Genomic DNA, 24,373 nt, shown 5'->3' with positions numbered 1-24,373 from the left:
ACTTCTTCCAGAAATCGGGCACAGGCAGGAGGCTTGTTTAAGGGATTATATTAGTATGCTTTTGAGAAAGTAAGAGAAATAACGACATGCATCCCAGGGCGTGCTGAGACTGTCTCATCCTAGCTTGTGAGCCCACGTACTAATTCTTCGGGAATTTTACGAGCCAGACAGTAATGTGGATAGTGGGGGTATTTACACCACAGAAACCGGCCCACACTATAAATAAGGGCTGTCTTTTCCCCTTCCCACAGAGAAGGGTTACCAGATACTTGCTGGCATCCCTCTACATGCATCCCTTACACACTCAGCCTGGTGTCAAACACCGTCACTCCTTTAACAAGAATCTGCTGGCATCAGATTTCTTTGTAGGATTACCTCTGATCCCCTGTGTCTCTTTTTTTTAAAGATTTTATTTATTTATTTATTCATGAGAGACACAGACAGAGAGGCTAAGACATATGTAGAGAGAGAAGCAGACTCCCTGCAGGGAGCCCGATGTGGGACTTGATCCAGGACCCCAGGATCACTCCCTGAGCCTGGGCCACCCAGGTGTCCCTCCCCGTCCCCCACCCGCCCTGTGTGTCTTGAGTGATTTTTCAGAACTAGAGGTAGAAAGAGCTTTATGGTCTCTTAGACCTGCGACTTTGGCATCCATATATTCTTCATTCATGTATATATGCACCTACGGAACCACTTTCAGAAAACAGTAGTGCCATCAGTCCCCAGACGTGAATTGTGAAGGTATTGCCCTTTTAATTTGAAGAGGAACATTTCTTGTGACGTCATTTTTTAGGGAAGGGCTAAAAATGGTTTGGAGTACCTGAATTACTGCAGTACCCCCCCCCAAAGTACAGGCCCCCAAGTAGAGGGGCAGTGTGCAAGGCAGCGGAGGACAGAGCTGCAGAACAGAGAGGTCCCCAGAGCCCAGGGACAGCAAGTGCTGCCTGTGCTCTTTCTTGGTTGACGGTGGAATCCAGTCATCAGACACTGGCTCACTAGTCCACTGAAGGAATGAAGCATGAATGAATGAACGAATGAGATGCAGAGATTCAGATGCTTTTGGGAAAATGGTAAGAATGGCATCCTGCGATCTGGGGAGGCTGGTGCTCCTAAGTGTGTGGTCTCTAGGATCAGGTGGCCGGGCTTTCACCCGAGGACAGATGCTTAATGCTTGTTCCCACTCGAGTGTCTTGAGTCCCCATCGGGACTCACTATGTCTGCCGCTCACTGTCCCACAAGGCTGGTGAGTCTGTCTTCACCTCTCATGGCCCGGGATCCAGAGCTTCTCAGTTCTGAGACTTGAACTGGCAAATGACTTCCTCAGAAGACCCGAGGAAGGGTCGACCCTCGCATGGACATCTGGGAGTCTGATTGCTCCGGAGCTGGTGATGATTTTGTGCAGACAGTGGGCAGAATCAGGACTGCCACCTGCTGAAAGCAGAATTCCCTCAACATATCTGAGAAGGCAAACACTCTTGGCTGCAGATATACACTGGACCACACAGTCCTCTCCTGGTGCTTATTTTTGATAGCATTAGGAAAAAGAGGATATACATGCATAACTCACTTTATCACGCTTTGCAGATGTGTTTTTCACAAATTGAAGGTTAGAGGCAACCCTGCCTTGAGCAAGTCTGTTGGTGCCATGTCGCCAACAGCGTGCGCTCACTTCGTGTCTCTGTATCACATTACAGTAATCCTTGCAAATATTTCAAACGGTTCCAATACTATTGTATTTGTTATCTGTGATCAGCGACTAGGAGTTGTTGGAAGCTCAGATGATGGCATTTCCTAGCAATAAGGTATTTTTAATTAAGGTATGTACATTATAGACATGATGCTATTGCACACTTAATGGACTATGGTGTAGTGCAAACATAATCTTCATGTGCACCAGGAAACCAAAAAATTCATTTGACTTGATTTATGGCAATAGTCTCTTTTTTGTGGCAGTCTGGGACTGGACCCGAGGAGTCTTGGAGGCCCGCCTGTGCAGAAAACACAGCACTATATAGTTGTCAGCAGCTCTGAAGATGACGGAGATTAATCATCTCACATTCATTAGGACTCAATTATTGTGACTCTTTAGTGTTTTGTGGTGTCTCCTTTCATGTTCTACAAACGGGCTTGGCTGCGTGTCTGAAGATAGGACATTCTCGAAACCAGAGCAAAATCCCCAGGGGGTGCTTCTTAATCACTCTTTACTCCATTAGGGAAACTTCATTCTTATTCCACACAGATTTTCAGTCCGTGCCAGAACCCTGACAGAGACGCTCTCTGGAGATTTTTGCAAATGCCAGGCACTTGGGGTGACTCCTCCGCACTCCAGCCCGGGGACGGCTTCTCAGCAGCAGCTGCAAGATGCTCCTGGTGAGAGCAGGGATGGGCTGAAGAGCCTGAGAAGACAGCCTGTATATGCCATCGGACTGGCCAGCTCTGCTGGGGACACCTGCTCCACACCGCTCCTGGGCTCTCTGGAGGATACGGAGCCCCCTAGGACAAGGCACACCACCTTCAATGTCCTGGCCTCTGGTGACATCACAGTGGGGCATGGCTCTCTCTGCCCCAAGTCTACTGAGGGCTCTGAAAGCACAATGACATGGCTGAGCTCAGACTAGGACAAGCAATGAGGGGCAGCGATCTTATCATCTGTGCCCTTTCTTTCTACCTGTTTCTTTGTTCAGTTCAAGTAGAATGCACATCCTTCGAAAGGTTTAAATTAGATGGCCAAAATGATAGCAATCTGGAGGCCAGGGGAAAAAAAGTTGCAGGAGTTTACATAACATTTCATGCAAAAAAAAAAAAAAAAAAAATCACCGATTTCCATAGCAACAGGCCTCCCGCCTGAGCTTCTGGAGACAATTCAAGAGGCAAGGAAGAACCATCAATGTCAGGTGACTGAAATTTCAGGGATTTGTCGGAGGCTTTTTCCAGATACAGGTAACTTTTTGTTCTTTTTGGACTAAGATTCTTCGTGGCTTCCAGTAACTGCAAGAGAGGGAGAGCCTGATAGAACGGCCTTTTCGCCTGACAATTTTAAAATATTTGGTTTTTAACCTTCTCCATCTCTGTTAGTTTGAAAAATACAATTTCTTACTGAATTCTCTGAATATCAACTTAAGGCCACTTCACGGACGTCTTGCCTCACAGTTAATTGTGGGATTTGTACTCAGGAGCAGTTGGGAAGCCAACCAAAGAACCCTCATCAAATCCTGTCTGCGCAGGTGGTGGAAGGACACAGGGTTGCCAAGCCCATGTTCCCAGTGAGCAGGAAAGGTATGTCCTGCCGCTATCTTGGGTCAAAGAAGAGTGGAGTTTGTTTCTTTCTACAAGTACCTGAATGTGGCCCAACCTGAAAGCCAGAGCCTAATGTTGCCCCTGCTCCAGCCACACAAATCCCTCAGGTGATGTCATCAACAGACAGAGGATAACAGAATCTGAAAACTCACTTAATTCATCATGAGAAAACTGAAAGAATCGCATCATAAATGTCTCTGAAACTTTCACCTAAATTGACAAAATCTGCAATTCTCCCATGCGTACTTTTGCTTGCCTGTCTCTCTAGGTATAGACATTAAGAATTTCAAGCTGTTGGCAGTATTGGTTTCTTCTGAAAGCTTCTGGTGGTTTGCTGATATCTGCCTTGATTTTCCCATGAGACTTACTGGATGAGGGGCTCCCTGCACCCGGTACGACCACCCTTACCCAAGGACCTCTCCAATGACCCTATCACCAGATAAGGTCATTTTGTGAAGTCCCTGATGGTTAGGACTTCAACATGTAGATTTTGCACACAAATTTAAGCAATAATACCTGGGAACTTATTCGAAATGGAAATTCTCTGGACCCACTCCATATCTGCCGAGTCAGAAACTTTAGAAGTGGGGTCTGGTGATTGATAGTTTAAAGGTACAGTAGGTGATTCTTGTGCCCTTTCTAGGTAGGGAACCCTTGGCTTAAACTACTCCCGGCTGAGAGCTGCTCAGTGCAGCTGCAAGCCCCCAGCTGATGGATGCCCACCCCAGAGGAGCATCTCCATTCCGTGGGGGTTGAGGGTGAGTGGGGAACCCAGTCCTGGGGTTCCAGGCCCCTCTGGCCTTGGTTAGCTGTCTGCACTGCTCCCTAGGCACATCCACATCAAGAGAATATTCTCTAATCAACAGGACTACTTCATAGGCTGTCCATTGATATGTCGCTTTTCCTTTGAAAACAAAGCCAGCATTTGTTCTCAGCTGCTTCTCTGTCCCTTTAAAGAGCACAGGAAATATGGGAAATTGTGTGAAGCTCAGGCCCTTTGTCCAGACACATCACTCCACTCCCACTCCTCCTGCTCTTTCTCACATGCTGGGCACAGGAGAAGTCTGAGACCCCGTGTGTTCCCTGTTTTCTCTGGAGAGAGAGAAAAGACGGTCACCGCTTTCTGGTCTTTCCAAACTTCTCCCACGTGTCTCTCAGTCCCTTTAGGGTCCTGCCAACATATAACCCCTTCCAGGTCCCATCTGATGCTCTCTTTCACCGTACCCTCAGTTTAGGGAAATTTTTATCTAATCTTTTGGAATAAGAACAAACCTGATAAAAATTTTTCCAACTTTTTTTTTTCCAGTTCAAAAGTTAAGGGTTTTGCTCTCTTGTTTTTGATTTGTGCTACAATATCCCATGCTTCATGGAAATCTGTATAATGTATGCCTGTTAGGCTTGAATCTTGGGAAGAACCATGGCGGAATAGGAACCACAGTGAGATGGAAATATCACTTATTAAATAAAAAATATGATCGCTCCAACAGAAGTTAGGCTGATGGATGGTTAAGTACCTTTTGTAGGTTGACAAGGAATGGGGAGATAGTCTCTTGAGCTCAACAGAGACTCTGTAGTCTGAGTGGTTAGTGAGAAGAAGGCCCATTTGCTCCCTGACCCTGTAGCCAACAGCTCAGCTCAGTGAAAACGGTGCCTCCCCACTGTCCATCTTCATGTAGCTGCCATGTTAGAGTCTCTTCTCCCCACTGTGCATTTCAGGATGGCATAATTGGGTTTGTCAGCTGGATGCAATCTTTAGCTCTTCCATCTGAGAAATGCTGACACTGATCTATCAGCTCTGAGAGCCAGTCCCGTGCCTAAGGAGCCTGTTCTGGAAAGTGCTCATTAACAGCTAATGAAATGAATGTAATTGAAGTGTGATACACTTTCTGCCGATGTGATATCAAGGATGGACTCCGTCTTTGAATATACCTCTCTGATGTTATCAAAGCACTGTTCTTCTTCTATTTTTTTTTTAAAGAAAGTATATTAAGACATACTTACTGCATAATATAAACTAACTAGATTAGGTCCTTGCTCTTTGGTAAACATGAAAATTGGCCTTGATTTTAATGGCTTATTGCCACGATATCTGCTGCCAACATCTGGGAGGAGTGTTGCAAAGAAACAGAGCCTCTTACACTGCTAGGCAAGGTCATTATGTTCCCAACAGACGGTTCTCACCACATGCTCATGAGTACCTTCATGATTCACTGAGAATCACAGCTGGCTTCTAAGCCTGAGAGAAGGTGGGTTATTACCTGTGATCATAGCCATGCCCCACGTGCTCATCAACCATTCATTTTCCTCAGGGTTTCTCAATGCCAGCATCATTGACTGGCATTTTGAGCTGGAATATCCTTTGATGGGGGAGACAGAGGTTGTCCTGTGCATTTTGGGGTACCTAGCATCATCCCTGGCCTGTATACACAAGATGTCAGAGGAAATGCTCTCCCAGCTTTGATAACCAGGTATGTCTCAGGATGTTCCACATGTCCCCAGGGAGAGGGATAAACCGGGTCCCTGGTCAAGAGCCTTTGGCTTATACGGAATGAAAGCAAGGGGATCCCTCCTCCTAAAGGATGTAGATGCTACCATAGAGATGGGAGTTTATCAGCATACTTTGGGGTGCATCTGGTGGCTCTCACCCAAGAGCAGCTGTAATATCTCTCTCTGTAACTTCAGGAAAAACATAATAATAATAAAAATAATAATGCAATAATAAACAATATTTATTAGGTGCTTAAAATGTGCCAAGCACAGGTTAAAATTCTATCCCACTGAAGCCCCCTAATATCCCTACCAGTAACTGCTACCATTCTTATCTTCATACAGAAGTTGAGGCAGAGAGGGGTTGAGGAACCTGTCTGCATTGCACTGGGGAGAATGATAGATTCAGGATTTGAATTCAAGCATCCGTTTCTAGAGCTTACACCCCATCCCGATGCTACTGGTGGACATCCACCGCTCCTTCCTGCCCAGTAGGTAAACCTGCTGTCTTCTAGGACCTATATTTCAGTTTTCCCTTTGCCAAACACTCTGCCTCTGCACTCAGTGAACATGTCTTTAATGAGATTAATACCCCCCTTGCAAACGTGAAGGGTAGCTGAGTGAATAAACACATTTAATTTGGTCACAGTAAATGGAGTAGGGATGAGTACATGGCTTACACCAAGCCAAACAGACTTCACTTAAGCTCATCTATTACAAAAAAAAAAAAAAAAAAAAGTCCACCTACAGATTTTTGCTGTGGTGGCAGTGGTGGTAAAATACACGTAACACGAAGTTTACCATCTTAACCAATGTTAAGTGTACAGTTCACTGGTATTAAATGCATTCATAATGTTGTGCAACCATCACCACCATCCACCTCCATAATTCATTTCATCTTGTAAAACCAAAACTCAGCACCCATCCGTAGATAATTCCCCCATTCCCTCCAGTCTCTGATGGCTGCACTCCTACTTCGTATCTCTATGACTGTGAATACTCTAAGTACCTCATGTTAGAAGAATCATACCATATTTATCAGTTTATGACTGGCTTATTTCACTTTGTATACTGTCCTCAAGGTTCATTCATGTTGTAGCAGGCATCAGAATCCCCTTCCTTTATGAGACTGATTCATATTCCATTGTATGTGTGCACTACACTTTGTTTATCCATTCATCTATTGATGCACATCTGAATTGCTTCCACTTCTTGGCTTTTGTGAGTAATGCTGCTGTGGGAATATGAATGTCCCTTCTAGATCCTGCTTTCAATTCTTTGGAGCATATACAGAGAAGTGCAATTGCTGGATCATACAGTAATTCTATTTTGAGATTTTGAGTACTGCCATACTGTTTTTCAGCTGCACCATTTTGCATTCTCATCCTTAGGACACAAGGGTTCCAAATGCTCCACGTCCTCATTGATGCTTGTTATTTTCTGCCTTTTCAACAGCAGCCATCCTAATGGGTGCAAAGTGGTATTTCATTGTAGGAGATGTGTACTTTCAAACTCTAAATAAGTGTTGTATGAACCAGCAACCACTGGAGTCACAATGGGGGGAGCCAGCAAAGGTTGGGGACAGCATGAAGACAGGGGTTTGGATGATGGAGTGTGAGAGAGACTGAATCTCAGAATGGGTTGTTGAAAGGACTGCACGGCATGTTGTGAATGATGACTTGCCAAACACTATGCAAACATCATTTCTAGAAGCCCAACAGGGCCATCCAAACAGCAGTCCCAGGAGGAGCCAGGTTGTGGCTTCTCAGGAGCAATGTGTCCAACCCAGGCAGAGTGGGTAAGAGCCTCTTAAAAGGCCTGTGGATTCCTTTATGTGGTTGTGAATTCTATTTCTTAAAGGTCTCCCTGAGAAATTCAAAAGAGGAGATGCTTTCTTCAGGAAAGCAGGTCTAAAGTGATCACAATACCAGAACAAAATGCAAGAAGATGTTGGCATTTTAGGGGAATGTGAGATAACAGTCTTCATCCTTTTCTATGCATGATCTTCACATGTGGCTCTATCCAAGTGTCAGCCACCATCCCGGTCTGAGCATGCTATGTGGCCAATGTTTCCGAGGTACAGGGACAGAATAAGAAAGCCCTAGGTGATAGAAGTTAGGCTAAGGTAGCAAGGCCAGGCCTTGAAAATATGGGTTTGTCCTGGGGGAAAGAGGGCAAAGGACAATGGAACCCCGGCCATGGGGGAAGTGAGGCCTTTGGGCTCATCTGTAGAAATGGCTGGTAATTGGGCCCGAGATCCACAGCCTTCCTCTCTCCCGCTTTGATCCCCTCCTACATGCTCTACCATATTCTCCTCTTGAATCCATGTCCCCATTTGCAGGATCCCCTCCTTTCTAAATAAAAAAAAAAGTGCATCACCCTTCTGAAAGTAGACTAGAGCCCAGCTGGCCACAAAGGACTTGTAAATACAAGAAAATATACTCAACATGTTTAGGAACGTGGGGAATGGGAGCTGAAACAGCAATGAGATTCCAAAGAAGGTTCCAAACAAGGAAGGTGTAATGCAATTGGAATGCTTTTTAAGTTAAGTAAGCCTTGTTTCCCTTTCTGAGATTTTAATTCACCCAATAATTCTTGGAGTTGCAAGACATAAATGGTTCAGATTTCCCATATTAAGGAATCCTGCAGTAATGTCATGACATCAAGCAAAGTGGCAGCAAATCAACACTTGAGAATACTCCAGGGGTGCCTCAGTGGCTCAGTCAATTGCTGTCAAGCTCTTGATTTCAGCTCAGGTCATGATTTCAGAGTCCTGGGGATCAAGCCCTGCGTTGGGTTCCATGCTCAGCAGAGAGTTTGCTTCTTCCTCTGCTCCTCCCCCTGCTTGTGTTCTCACTCTCACTCTCTCTCAAATAAATTTTAAAATCTTAAAAAAAAAAAAATCCCAGTATGGAAGCTCGGTCACTGGATTGTGTGACTCTTGATCTTAGGGTCATGAGTTCAAGCTCCATGTTGAGTATAGAGATTACTTAAAAATAAAAATCCTTTAACATACCCCAGTATTCTGGGACACTGGAATATCTCATGCTCTTACTGCAATTGCTACTCACCCCTTAGCCTGCCTCTGCTCTCCAGAAATACCCAGGTAGACAAGTCCCCTTATGCACGTGGTAAACTGCAACAGACACAGCTGTGATCCAGGAAGCTCAAAAACGAAGATGCCTTTTATTTTTTTTATTTTATTTTATTTTATTTTGAAAAGTAAGATGACTCTTAAATCAGTTAAAGAATGTGGAACAAAGGAGGCAGGCTTAGGTCAGGAAGCCTCTGCTTCCTTTCTCTTTTCCGAGAGCTGGAGTCAATTTTATGTGTAAATGTTTTTCCCACAACAGTCAAATGTCTCACCGAAGCCAGGCTGCCTGGCAACGCAGATGTGTTGTGGGGAGCCAGGGAGGGGGCCCTGGGCAGGAAACATTATTTCTTCACTTTTTCCCAAGCAGAAAGAAAATTGTTCCTTTTCTCTGTTCCAGAAGAATACATTTAAAATGACAAGCTGAACAAAATGAAAACAAACCTTTCCTTCGGAGACATTCAACAGGGAAATGAATTTTAGACAGGGTGTGGGAAAATGAGTTTCCAGAATTGTCTAAATTAGCTCCAAATCTGCAGGCAGTGCTACCCCAACTGTGTTTTGGGGTCTCCTCCTCATAATAAGTCTGGGACCGTCGGGTCATTCCCGAGAGCTCCACCTGGCCCTGTAGACAGACGCCTGGTTGGAAATGAAGAGCCAAATCTTCCAGGGGCAAGCCAAGGATCTGGAAATTGTCTTTCAGGCCTCTTCATATCCTTGAACCCAAAGGGGATCAAAGAAAGAAGAAAAAAGCTCCCCCAGATTCACTTAGAACAGCATGGGCACAGGTTGTAGTCAGAAATCAGAGGAAGGATTTGAGAGCAGGTGCCACTATACCAGGCACAGAAGGTGCGTTTATTGAGTGGTTTAAGGCTCAGATCCCCATCTGTAGCTCCACTCTCCCACCAGCTGGAGCTGCCAAGGGGGCGCACAGTAATTCAGAAGATCCCAGGATAACATGGTGGAAGGCCCTGCCATGCACGGGGTAGTCCTGTCCTCTTTGGAGTAGGTAGAAGGGTGGGCTACCCCTCACTTCATGTCCATCCAGGCCCCCAGAATGTGGCATCACTGGGAAACACGGTCTTTACAGATATAATTAGGTCAGGATCTCCAGATGGGATCAGTGTAAGGAAAAGTGAGGAGATTGGAGACATGGACACAGAGGGACACCCAGGGGATGGCGTGTGAGGACAGACTTGGGGTGGGGGCAATGCAGCCAGGAGCCGAGGCAGCAGTTGAATGAGGAAGAGGCAGGGAAGGATCCCCCCAGCCCAGGAGGCCCTGCCAGAGCCCTGACTTCAGCCTTTTGCCTCCAGAACTTTGATAGACCATGTTTCTGATGCTTTAAGCTGCTCAGTTTGGGGTAATTTGTTACAGAAGCCCAAGGAAATAAATACACTCTGCTGCTTTGAGCCAGACTTAGATCAGGAGACACATCTCAGCCCAGGGTCACCATCAGATCCCCAGGCCTACAGGGTGACACTGAAACGTGAGTCTGTTGTCCACGTGTATAAGCCCAAAGGTTGCGCTCAAAGCCTGCATTCCTAGCCTCTCGGGGAAACCAGCAGACCCGGCTGCCAGGCTCTTGGGCCCTGTTGCCACCAGGAATCTGGCTTCTTCCATCAGTGTCACGTTTTCAGTCTCCATGCACACCGTGGCCCAGATCGCTACTTCAGTCTCTTCTATGGCCAGATGATATTCCATTACACAGATAGATCACGTTTTGCTTATTTATTTGCTGGTTGATAGACATTTGGGTTGTTTCCATGTTTGGGCTATCATGGATAATGCTGCTGTGAACATTTGTGTATTTGTGTACGTTTAGTGTATAATGAAGTGTAAATGGATTAAATAGTGGAGTTCCTCAATTGGCTTCAGTCTATCAGGAAAGACACACTCCGTGAATCCCACCAGCCAACCAGCAGTGGAAACCCAGCTCTGTGCCCTTTGCACTGGGCTAGCTGGGTACCGGGTTTACCTATAAAAGGTCTGCATGGCAAAATCCTTCTAGAGGAGGGAGCAGCCAGTCAATGATCACTACCGGCATTCCCTCCTCATACATTTAGCATCTAGGAATGAGTCCACTGACAAATACCATCCTGCTTGGAAAAATAACACTTCTCCCAATACCCCTGCATGCAAAGTCACTTTCGCTCATCTCTTTAAAAGCCTCTTTCCTTGCTTCCGCCCCTTCTCCTTTTATTTATTTATTTATTGGAAGATGCTGGGAACGCAGAGCCGCTGTTAAGTGCACAGGACGTTGTGTTGATTTGGTTGGGGCGATGCCAGTTCTTAACGAGAATGAGCACACATGCAGCAGTCGAGCCGGAACAGAACTCGAGAGTCAGTAGCCCTGCATCCAAGGCCGTCTGTGCTCCAGCTGAGGGTACCTCCCCTGCTCCACGATTCTGTGACCCTGCCCTACAAAGCAAGGGTTATTAATGTAGTTGCATGGCAGCATAGAGTGTCGCTCTCTGCTCCCTTTTTATTGTCCTGGGAAGCCTACCTCCTTCCTTCATAGTGTTTTACTTAAAAAAGAAAAATCCTCTCTTCGGATTTATGCCCCGAAGGCTCCCTTATCAATGCTGGCACATGAAACCTACCCAGAAAAGACAAAGCAGCCCTGCACACTGCTGCCCTATTGTCAGGTGTTCCTGAGAACCATCACAAGCCCCCTAAGAAGGAACAGAGAGGGAAGTGTGTGGATTGCTGCTGCTACTTCCTTGCAGGGCTGGCAGGTGCAGAGGGCAGCTAGCTCAGGGGAAGGCTTGGTGGCTGGTCCTGGGCTGGCAGGACATGGAGCGCCAACCTGAGGTCCACGGGAGTGCAGGCACACGGAGGAACTCCCTAGATCTTCAACTGTCACAGTTTGGTAAGTCTCCCATCACAGAGAGTTCCTGTTTACACTCGATGATCCCTCTCTGAGCACATGTACAGTCAACTACCGGCCACAGTCCCTCATCTTCAGAGGCCAGTGGAAGGCGCAAACAGACCTCCAGGACACATGATGACGTTAAGGTCACAACACTGATGGGAAAGAACTTCTCAAATGCTAATAGAGCACAGACTGGTTCAGCAAGCTGCTAGCCCAGATGAAGTGAAGCAATAATTAATTACAGGAGACTGAATGAACGGATGGAGGGACTCTCATCTTTATGACAAACATTGTTGGTTCTTTAATATGTTGTTTTCCAGACTGAAAGGACCCCTTTCCTCCTCTCTTTTAAGACATTTATAACTTGCAACAATTTGATAAAGCATACAACTGTAAACACGGATTGAAACATTTTCCTTCTTCTCCCTACCTGATTTCTCTAGAATTTAGAAACTCTTAGCAAATGAATATTCTCACTCTTCATGACAAGATAAGTATTAGAATACGCTCAATGAAAATCTGTTCTTTTTGCAGTGGGATGCAATTAGAGAAGTCCACAGCCTGGTTTCTTAACATAAAAACACTTTAAAGTCTATCTAAGGCTCCTTATTATCAGACAATTTTTAAGAACTGAGGTTGACTTTGAGAAGCCAGTGAAGCTCCTTGGATATGAGCAGAATTATTACTGAATATCACATTTGAGAATAGAACCAGAATCAGTATCCTTATTACATTTATGTCAAAAATCCAAGTTTAATAAGACTACTTATTTTTTAACAAACAAGTGCGTTTCACTGTGAATGTCTGTGATGAAAATGAAATAACTATAAAAAATTAAAAATTGTATTTCAGTTGGAAAACTAGAGCGTACCTATGATCAGACTCTCACTGTTAATTGTTTCTGAGGCTTTGTGCATGTAAACTTCAGAGAAATCACCACAACGGAACATACCCAGACAACCTCCATGCCAGCTGCCAGGTGGGAATGCCGGTGACATCACCAAAGGGTCAAATTGCCAACCAGGGTCTCGAGACCTGTGGAATTGAAGCCACCAACCTCATTCTACCCTCTGAAGATGTTTCCAACACAAATCAAGAAATTTTCTCAACTGGCTGCTTATAATCTACTTAGATTATCAACCTTTGCTTTTCTTATATTTCTGAAGAGATATCTCTTATTAAATGATTAATTGCTCCCATCAGACAGAGACCTGGTTTAGACCTGTTTATAGCACCATCTCCTGAAATAGAACATTTTCGAGTTCATCAGGCCCTAAGCGACCACGAAGATAGGTGGTTGCTAATACCTCATGCCATAGGTTCACTTTGACAGTAAAACCTGACTCTGATTATAACCCATTTGAGTCGCTTAGTTGGTTGGGTCTTGGCTTCTGGGCATCTGCTCGGGGTGGGAGGGGTTCATTCCTTGGCAACTGTTGTCCAATAGTCATCCTATTGACCTGTACCTCCTCCCAGGGTTTTAAACGCTCCTCGGCAGTCATTCACACGTCAAACGACGTCCAGCGGGATCAGGCACCTTGAGGACCTCACTGACCCGACCGCTTGGGTGCGTGGTGCTGATGTACCTGTTGGAGCAGGGGAACGTGGGAGGCCCCCGCCTGGCTGCATTACCAGTGGTAGGGACGGGAATACCGTAGGAGCTGCTCACACTGTCAGTTCGCTGAGAGACGGACCCAAAGTGTAGAGGATGTTAAAATCATACACGAACAGAGCCCAGCCTTGAAAATTCCCTGAGCTGACAAACCCGGTTTCATCAGACAAGCAAAGCTTAATTCAGCTTGTTTGGCAAGACAAGCGAGGCCAACTTGACCTGGGTCATTGCTTGCTTATGTCTCGGAAAATCATACACAAGACTTAAATTGTTCCCCCAAATTGATAGGAGGTCACCACTCACCCCTTTGCTTTCATTTAAGAAAATCCTAACATCGTGAATAATGCCTGTAAAGAATAGTCGATCCCTGCCTCGGGGCTCTGAGAGCTGCTTTTCTAACATATATGCCAACCTCCCGCACCTCCCAAGCTTCATTCCAGGCTCTGCTTTGAGGGCTGCTCATGTGCAAATGGTCCTTTTGGTGCGTTCACAATAAACTTTTACTGACTACCACTTCAGTGTTCATTAGTTTAACTTCTTTTTTATCCCTGAACTTTGGATACAACAAAGCAAGCCTGTCCTCAGGTGTGGAGGACCATAAGCTACCACCTTTGTCTTTGGAGGCATTAATTCAGTTACTGAGTGACGAGGCCGAGGCAGGGTGGCCTCCCCAGCTCTCCCCTCTAATGACTTTGCAAGGCCAGGACCAACTAAGGCAGAGTGAACATTGATTTGAAACAGGAAGATGTTCTGCAAACTCTAACACAGAGCTCTGAGGAAGCAGCGGTCATCTTCTGCATCCCAAGGCCTTCTCTGTAGCATCCAGGCACGTGGGGGTGGCAATGGGCATTTTCAGGACTGATGACTCCGGTCGTCAATGTATTTTGGAAGCCCTCAGAATAGTGAGTAATGCCTCTGCTTGCTGTAAGAATCTCAGGAACCGATTTGATCATAAATCACGGATTGCCTTTAGATTAAATTCACGAAGTTACCAGCGAACAGCAAGCTGCTTCTTTGGGCCTACAGAAGACAGTATCATTTGTGAAAATGATCCTATCAGGGAAGCCTAGGCCAGGTTCCCAAATAGACTATTGGCTCTATAAAACCCCTAAAAAGTCCTACCTGTTTCCAAATATAGCCTTGTCATCAAAGTCATCATGCAAGGTGACAAAGGAGAATACCTTTGGATTTCACAGTCAGTCGAAGGCTTTCAAGCTCTCCTGCAAATCCCCCAAATCTCTCGGTAGAAAGGTACCAGCAAGGGCAGGACAGATTTCCCTGCGATCCAACCTGCAGCCATGGGTGGAGGCTGCTGGAGGCACGTGGGTTCCCATGAGCATGCATTCTCATGTAGTGTCACTATCCATGCCATGTCTGTGTACGTCCTCTTGCATTCTTTTACTGAATGTTTTATCCTTGAAATAGTTCATTTAAAAATGAAAATTACTTTTAACTAAGTTAAAATTACGTATGTTATCTGGAAAGAGAAATCCTGTTTCCCCCGTGGCGTGGTCTGCCATCAGTCATGGCGGTGGCATCCTTCAGCCACACATCTGGGAGTCATTCTGGACTCCATGTCTCCTCTGCCTCTCCCCCAGGACTCAGGTGCAAAGTTGGAAAGATCAGGAAGGCAGAAACAGAGATGCTGCACCTCACGGCAGTAAGTGGCATCCACCCCAGAAGTTCGCCAGCACTGCTCTCTGTGCTCCAAAGCACTTGTCATTATAAACAAAACAGAACAAACCAAAAAACCAGTTTTGCTCTTTAAACAAAATTGCGGTGAAGTGGGAATCAATACAGCATGGAGAACAGACCTTGCTGTGGTTTTATGCAAGGCACGAAGTCCTTTTACTGCTAAAACAGAATTCAGCACTCAGGGAAGTTTGATGGATGTTTAAACACAACCCTGTTAGGGATATTCAACATTCATAGAAATACTTTTTATGTTCCAGGCGCTGTTATAGGTATCTTACAAATAAATATTGGCCCATGAGGTCCTCCTGTCCTCGGAAGCAGGAGGTGCCAGGATGACATCTGATGCAGAAATGAGGGGACAGAGGTACATGGAGGCCAGGTGAGCCATCCACCGTCCCACCACCGTGAAGTGGAGGAGATAGGCTCAGAGCTGAGCCAGCTGAGTGCAGGACCTCGCCCTCACCACCCTTTATGCCTGTGATGATGACAAATACAGAAAACAGCCCCTTCTGTCGAACACACCAGGTCTGGGGGCCCACCAGCAGCTGAAGGCTTTGCACCTGGGACCAGGGACCCAGTGGTTCACCCAAACCCACCCTTGGTAGACCACACAGCCTGCATTTCTGAAAGCAGAGTTAAGGATCAGTACAAAGCACAAAGATAATTATGACTCTGGAATCCTAACACGTGTTAGTGGTACCATCCCTGACTTCTGCATCTACTTTCCAAAGCCAAGGCTGTATATATTTATTTTACAATGAAATGACCTGAGGGACGCCTGGGTGGCTCAGGGGTTGAGCGTCTGCCTTCAGCTTAGGTCGTGATCCCGGGGTCCTGGGATCGAGTTCCTGCATTGGGGTCCCCACAGGGAGCCTGCTTCTCCCTCTGCCTGTGTCTCTGTCTCTCTCTGTGTCTCTCATGAATAAATAAATAAAACCTTTAAAAGAGAAAAAAATTGCCATCCTGGCCTCTCAGTTGTGAGGCTGACACTTCCACCAAGTCTCTGGCACCCTGACAGGGAGCTGTGTCCCCTCATACACGGTCAGCAGGTGCCTGCCTGGCCCCACTGAGTCTGAAGGTAGCTGCGATGGGAGTCCTCAAAGGGCAAAGTGTGCATCTTGTGAAAGATGGAGGATTTCATAACATCACTGATCATGATGTTGTGGAAGTCCTCAACTGTATCCAGATCTCACTGGCAAGGGAGGATCTGGTAAAATTAGCCTACTTAAAAATTGCAAGAAAAAACTCCAAGGACGATGACCAGACAGACACATTAGGAAAGAATTATGAGAATCCCAAGGATGCAGAAATGCCTTGAGAAACATTGAAGCCTTTGAGTGCATTTTCTGAAAACAAACTCAACAAAGCCTTTGAATATGACCATTCTCAAAGTTATGCAACAAAACTTACACAAAAAGGAATATGCTATAAAATAGTATCACTCTATTTTGCAGTTATTTTCCCAAGCAACTCATTCAACATGTGATTGATTTTTTTTTTATTCCAATGCGGAGATATAATTATTACCCAACTAAGTCTTTCCTTGCTAGAATCGGGAAAAATTTTTTTTTATCATCTTTATCTTTTAAACAAGTCTCAAATATTTTCTCGTTATTATGAAATCCTGGCCCACATTTTAAGAGGATTTTCTGTAAGTGGCTCTTCTCCAATATGAATAATCCTCAGAAGGCAGACGCTCCCAGATGGACCTCGGAATCATCACACGGAGTGACAGAGCAGCCCTATTAGAACTTAAGCAATCTGCTGAGCCAGCAGTGGTGACGGCAGGTGGGTCATCCCATTGTTTCAATTTACTTTCTGTTCTTTCTTTTTTTATGAGATGGAATACCTCTGTGCAATAATTTTCTGTTGGCCAGACTCCTTTAATCACAGCTAAACCATGCTCGGGAACTGAGCTTCACCTATCCCCAGCCTGCCAACAAGAACCGCACTGAATTCTTGTTTAAAGGATGCTTCCTTGCCTTTTTTCACGTATACACACAAAGTAAAATATCATAAATATCATAAACCCTATGTCTCTTCTTGGGCTCTGAGGAAATAGGCTCTCAACCATGCAACAAGTATCTGTGTGTCTACGAAAAAATTCCAAGCTAAGGAAAGAATCCGATCCTTCTGCAAGTTCAATGACGAAAGAGAGAGTGATTTGATTACTCTTGCTTCTTTTGGATGTGGTTTCTGGCCCCCTCCCCCCACCCCCTGATCCACGATGGAAGAGGAACTGCTGAGTGCACCTGGGCAGCTGCAGGATCCAGCTTCACTGAGAAGCCGGAGCATCCCCCGAACGTAGCGAAACCCCAGGGATCCGGGGCCACCTCACCCTAGGCGCGCACAAGAAGGCCCTGGGCCAGCCTGGGCACCTACCTCAGGATGAAAAGGTCCACGGTGGAGTTGCTGGCGATGGTGACGTAGGCGGTGACCACATCTCCTTGCTTGACGGGCCGGGAGGGCAGCCAGATGACCACGTTGCTGTCCAAACGCAGCTCGCTGAGCTGGGTGCTGTCCTGGGCCCGGTAGAGGCTGACGGCGCCGATCCTCTGCAGGTGGGGCACGGCCTCGTCCAGCCCGTCCTTCCCGGGCCGGATGGCGTTGCCCTTCCTGACGTCGCCGCCGCCGCCCGCACAGTCCCCGCGCGCATCCCCCGGCTGCACGGAGTAGTAGAGCTCCACGGGGCTCCCCTCGGGCGGCCCGGGCGCCCGCTTCCTCCCGGCCACCACGGTGGGGGGCCCGAACCAGGCGGCCAGCAGCTCCAGTTCGGCCACGCACAGCCCCAGGGCGCCCTGCAGCCGGCAGCCGGCCCGCACCTCCCGGGTCTCCCGGAAGGCGAACAGCCGCAGGCAGGGCAGCCGCTCGCCGGGGCTCTGTGCCGCCCAGTCCCGGCCCAGCAGGTGGAAGAGCACCTGCACCCGGGGCCGGCTCAGGTACACCTTGTCCCGCAGGATGTGCGCCCTCAGCCTCCAGTTGAGGGAGAGCTTGCTGGTGGCTCCGAAGGGGCTGGAGGGCAGCAGGAGGTCCTGAGGCACCACCTGCTCGATGGAGAAGGGCCCGTAGCTGGCGTTGAGCACTGGGGGCCGGTCGGCCTTGTAGGTGAAGAAGGACTCCACCCTGGTGTGCAGGCTGGAGTTGCGCAGGACGTCCTGGTTGGCCTCCTTCAGGAAGAAGGAGGTCTCTGCTCCAAGGATGTGGTAGCTCACAGGCAGGAAGGGGGGCAGAGAAGAGAACCGCGGCACATTGTCTGTGATCCCCCGGCCCTCAATCACTGCAGAGGACAAAGAAAGAAAAGAAAGAAAAAAAAAAAACGAAGATGAGGTTAGGGCTGGACTCCTTGGATAGGAAGTCTATAAGCAATTTAGAAATGAGGATGAACATTCCGGAGCTCACATGGCTAGTATTTTCATGGTCCTCCTGGGATAGGCCAGTAAAGGACTATACGATCTGCAAAATATATACTTGTATTAGGGGGAGGCTAATGAGATGTGGATGTTTATATATTAGTAATGGTTAAACAGTGACAATTACATAATTCCACCAAGCAGAAAGCTGGCAAGACATCCACGAGTGTGAAGTTGGGATGTTTATTAATAATTTGCATGAGTTTAAAACATATTTAATGGCATGAGTACATGAATAGAAAAACAAACCAATGGAACAGATGAGTCCCTAAATACATTCATGTACATCTAGAAATTTATTAGCATGTGATACAGACAGTCTCCAAATCATGAGGCAAAGAGGGATTTTCTCATAAATGGTTCTAGGACAACTGGCTAGCCACTTGAAACAAAAGATGCAATTAAAACAAAAGATACAATTAGATCCATACCTCACACCACACACAAGAATAAATGTCAAGTGAATCAGTAATCTAGATATAAGGAAATAATTTATTTTTGGTACTAAAAGAAGACAATGGATGAACTCCTTTATCAGCTGAGTGTAGGGAAAGCTTTCTAATTACAACTCAAAATCCAAATGCAATTTTAAAAAATTGATAAAGTTGCTTACGCAAAAAAACATAATCTTTTGCATAACAAAAAATTCATAAAGCCAATAGGAAACACAGCACATAGGGAGACAGTGGCTTATGGCACTTGACCCAGCCTGGGGATGGACTCTGTTTGGTCCACTGTATTTTAGAAGATCGATAAGATGGGAACTATCTTGAACAACTGGGAAGTATCTGGGTTTCCAGCTTCTCTTTACACATGGGAGGGCCTGGCAACATTTAGGTATTGTGCCCATCTGGTAACAAGGGGTGAAGTCATTCAGTAGGCCATGGCACTCAGTGAAGTTACTTCCTTGTAACTGCACAGGTGCATCTAAGTCAGAAAGCCCTGACTGCAATCTGCAGCCTGGTAAGCCAGCCTACCCCGGGGGCTGGGGCTCAGTGCTGAGATAGGGAAGAGCATCACCACTACCTTCCTGACCTTCTCTGCCCATTGCAGACATGGACAGTAGTACAACCAGCAGGCTCCTTGCCGCCTAAAGGTTCTTCTCTGTAAAGATTCCTCATGGCTTTCACCTATACTGTGGGAAGTTCACTAAGGACTCCCTACACACGCAGGACAAACAGATTAAAATGCCCAATGGCTGACTTTGCAAAGCCCTCAGAAGCCCACAGCCATGCCTTTGTCTTTGAAAACAAGCCCAGATATTTGCAAATGACACATCAGATTAAGGGCTATTATCCAAGATTTATAAAGAATTTACAATCTTAACACCCAAAAAACAAAGGGTTCAGTCAAGAAATGGGCAAAAAACATGAACAGACACATCTCCAAAGAAGACAGACAAATGGCCAACAGACATACGAGAAAATGCTCAATATCCCTCAGCAGCAGGGAAATACATATCAAAACCACAATTAGATACAATCTCACACCGGTCATAATGGTAAAATTACCAAGTCAGGAAACAACAAATGTTAGTGAGGATGCAGAAAAAGGAGAACCCTCTTGCGCCGTTGGTGGGAATGCAAGCTGGTATAGTCACTCTAGAGAACAGTGTGGAGGTTCATCAAGAAGTTAAAAATATAGCTACCCTATGATCCAGAAATTATGTTACTGGGTATTTACCCCAAAGATATAGATGTGGTGATCTGAAGGGGCACCTGCACCCCAATGTTCATAGCAGCAATGTCCACAATAGCCGAACTGTGGAAGGAGCCACGATGTCTTTTGACAGATGAATGGATAAAGAAGATGTGGTCTTTATATACAATGGGATATTCCTCAGCCATCAGAAAGGACGAATACCCACCATGCTTCAACGTGGATGGAACCGGAGGGTATTAAGCTGAGTGAAGTCAATCGGAGAAGGACAATTATCATATGATCTTACTCATAGGTGAATATAAGAAACAGTGCAGAGGATCATAGAGGACGAGAGGAAAGCTGAATGGGAAGTCATCAGAGAGGGAGAAAAAGCATGAGAGATTCTTAACTCTAGGAAACAAACTGAGGGTTGCTGGAGGGGAAATGGAAGGGGGATGGGGTAACTGGGGGATGGCCATTGAGGAGGGCAAATCATAACATGATGAGCACTGGGTGTGATATGCAGCTGATGAATTACTGACCTCTATCTCTGAAACTAATAATGTCCTATACGTTGGCTAATTGAATTTAAATGGAAAGAAAAGAAAAGAAAAAATAAGCCCAGAAACATAAGCGGGTCCCCATTCAGATACTGTGGGAGAGTCCAGTTGTGTCTGCTCCGGCTGCTCCAGCCTCCCCTGCTGGCCTTCCTCCTGATGGCAGCAGGCACAGCCCATCCAGCATATGGGGCGGCCTGTGCCTCTCTCCTCTGGAAGCTCCCCTAATCCTTTTCCCCGGCAGGGACACTGGCTAGCAGATCAAAGCTGCCTTTGGTGGGGCTGCAGCCAAACAGGGCCTGGGTTGTCAAGATGGCTTTTCAAAGAAACAGCCTCCTCCCTTGTTCTCTGCCAGAGGCTTTGTTCTGAGGCCACCAGGAACAAGGGTGCTTGCCCTTCTCTCTCTGGAGGGATGTCTCTGCACTTCCATTTTAACCCTCTCATTCCAGAACCTGCTTAAATCACCCTCAGAAGGCCTTGACAAAGTAGAGCATTCCAGAAAGAGTACTGACTCCATGTCCTTAAAAAAGCCATCGATTACTGAAGCAACTCACAATATTTTGTAAAAACCGAACTAAATTGCCACATCAGATGTTTTATTCTAGTGTGCTCAATCCCTCTCCAAAAAACCTCTTGAACCTTGAAGTGTGGACACTGAGAGACTGATTTGTTTGGGGCTCTGGAGGCCACAGGTTCTTGGAAGGAGCAGAGCAGGATGCTAGGGCCCACTTGTGACAGATGCACCTCACCGCAGGAAGCACTACCAACAAGCCTTCCCCACGTTCTTCACTCTCCCTTTGTGTAGGGATTCCTTTTTTCTACTTTTTTGGGTTCCCCAAAAGAAGCCTAAAATATGAATCTCTTATTTTTAAATAAATGCTGAGTTTGTTTTCTACAAAATAAGCTGGGGTGGGCTTTCTGTCCAGCTGTCTCCTCTCAGGATTCTCCATTATTTAAGTAGGTCACTGCTTTCTCCTTCTCATGAACAAAAAGTGCCTCACTCTTACCTTCCTGCTAAACCCAGCTCCGAATTTTTCATTCATGAGAGATTTAACGTGAGCAGGAAGAGACAAACATGGTGGAAAAGGAAGTGAGTCTAGTATGGTTAAGGGCATGATGATTGGCCAAGGAAGTATTGATCTATTAGCATTATGGGATTTTTTTTTTTTTTTTTTTTTTTTGCCATTATGGGATCTTGAGCAAAGTCTTACCTTCTGGGAACTTCAGTTGCCATGGATAGATAGATGGATGGATGCATGCATGGATGGATGGATGGACGGAGAGACAGACACGGGGGTGGATGGATGGATGGATGGATGGATGGGTAGGTGAAGAGACAGATGGGTGGATGTGGGTGGATGGATGGGTGCATAGGTAAGTAGACAGATATGTAAATAGGTAGGTAGAGCCAGATATAAGGGATATAACGGTAGCTGTGTAGAACAATTAAAAATGGCACTAATGGGATCCCTGGGTGGCGCAGAGGTTTGGCGCCTGCCTTTGGCCCGGGGCGCGATCCTGGAGACCCGGGATCGAATCCCACGTCGGGCTCCCGGTGCATGGAGCCTGCTTCTCCCTCTGCCTGTGTCTCTGCCTCTCTCTCTCTCTCTCTCTGTGACTATCATAAAATAAAAATAAAATTTAAAAAAATGGCACTAATTCTCCTTCTGTATCTACTGCTTTTGCTTATGGCTCTGCAAACCTCCCTCTAAAAGGAAGAGTCTATTGACCTACTCCTTGAATCTATGTGGGCTGTGTCATTTACTTTGGCCAACAAATATGTCGGAGAGAATTTTAAGGGCAGTGAAAATACTCTGCATGATACTGCAACGGTGGACATGTGTCATTATACATTTGTCCAAACCCACAGAATGTATGCCACCAAGGGTGAACCCTAATGTAAACTATGGCCTTTGGGCACGTAGGAATTCCTGTACCTTCCTCTCAATTTTGCTGTGAATCTTAAACTGCTCTAAAAAAATAAAGTCTTCAAAAAACAAGAATTTATTGAGCATATGCATGCTCATGACTGCCAGGAACATCTCCCTGCACATGCAATGCTTCCAACTGAAGATGGTGTTGCCTAAGCTCCAGACCCTCAGATAGCACTTTCATGACATCAGCCAGATATTTATGCATTGCTAATCAATCGATTTCATCAATAATTAATAATTTATTAAAATAAATACTTAATCAAATATCAGTGAATTAATCAATACGTTTGTTTAGAGAATCCCCGTATAAATTAAACAGAGGCTCCCGTGATCCAAATTGCTGCCAGTCTACAGCTCTGAGGCTGACATTGACCATTTCTTTGTTAAATGGAGAGGTGACTAAGTGTAAGGTGCTACAGATACAGACACACCACGATGAGACTTTCTCCTTGATGAAATTCAAAGAATTTAAACAGAATTGAAAAGGGAATCGCTTTCTCGTTTGTGAGACTCAGGTGGCTTCACACCATGTCCATGTACCTCAAAAGCCAACCCCGTGGACGCTCATGAGAATGGCTCCCCCAGGACCCGTGCCCATCTGCACCCTACTGTGCTGTGACTCTATCACCTCCACTCATTTCACACTCTGAGGAGTCTCAGTCCCGCAGATGAAGGAAGCAGAGGTGATTATCAGCTTTCCTTGTATTTCTTTCCTGACGCTTCATCTGCTGATTACCGGGGGACCACCCTGTGGCTGCCAGGACCCAGTGAGCACAGACAAATATCCACCATCTCATTCTGGTTCATCTGCTCACACTGTCTCCCAGAAAGATAGGATTATTCGGTAATTTTTATCGATCTGCAACAATAACCCCAGAAAAGTCTGATGCTGGTTTCCTAAGGCCACAGGAGAGGGGAATGGGGTAGCAGGTGACAGCTGGCCCTTTTTATCTGGCCTCCCCGTTGACAGCACGTTCATTTGTGGTCTCCCTTCCTGTTTATCCATTTTCTTTATCTGTGTCGCCTGTCAGTGCTGGGGATATTGTGTCCTCCATCAGGTGTTCATCAGAGAACTCGACGGCAAAGCTGCTGCCGGAAATTGAGTTTTTGAGATTGTAAGATAGTGAACACAGGAGAAGTCCGTGTCACTTAGCACCCAGACAGAACAACGCTGGGGGAGAAGACCCTTTCAGCCAGCAGGACACATCACCTTCATCACGACACTCACGTGTGGATGTGTCGATGGGGCGGACTCTTCAGAGCTGGTTCTCTCTGGGCTGGGATGGGTAGGTTGGCCAGACTGGAGAGAGGACCCCCAGGAGGGGGCACGGGCAGCAGGAGAGGCTCGGGACCTACCCTGGCGCGTGAGGAGCAGGGCAGGGGGCCAGAGCTCGCTCTGAATGGAGTAAGCAGTGGATGCCCTCAGGGTACTTGATAAAAATACAAGGTCCATTTCTCCTCTGCAATTGGACAAACGTAAAAAACAAAAACCTTGGCGCATGCCGGCTTCAACGACTATCCAGAGGGGAGGGCTTTATACTGCCTTTGGTTCCGCATCCACGTATGCACGCTGTTTGCTTTTGAAAGCATGGTCTGAGACATTAAAAACAACAACAACAAAAGAAGGAGCAGATATCTGTTCATTTTATAAACAGGAAAGCATTCACCCAGAAGAGTTAGTGTATTTAAAGTCTAAGGGGAAAAAAAAAAATCACTGGAATAACCGAAATGCACGAGTGGTATTGTTTTACGCTGCGTAAAGCATTCTCAGCTA

General features: G+C 46.2%; 1 protein-coding gene across 1 annotated transcript in view; it reads right to left on the bottom strand.

Moving 5' to 3' along the window:
* TMEM132C (transmembrane protein 132C) overlaps positions 1-24,373 on the bottom strand; it is a 306,364-nt gene that overhangs the window by 182,548 nt on the left and 99,443 nt on the right. Inside the window, exon 2 of the mRNA XM_055323344.1 lies at positions 17,440-18,334. Within this exon, the coding sequence (XP_055179319.1) occupies positions 17,440-18,334 (895 nt within the window). The remainder of the gene's footprint in view (positions 1-17,439; positions 18,335-24,373) is intronic.

This window comes from Nyctereutes procyonoides, unplaced genomic scaffold (genome assembly GCF_905146905.1).
Source record: "Nyctereutes procyonoides isolate TBG_1078 unplaced genomic scaffold, NYPRO_anot_genome, whole genome shotgun sequence".
Taxonomy (NCBI): domain Eukaryota; kingdom Metazoa; phylum Chordata; class Mammalia; order Carnivora; family Canidae; genus Nyctereutes; species Nyctereutes procyonoides.
The sequence above is the reverse complement of the archived record's forward strand: the minus strand, read 5'-3'. Positions and strand labels throughout refer to the sequence as shown.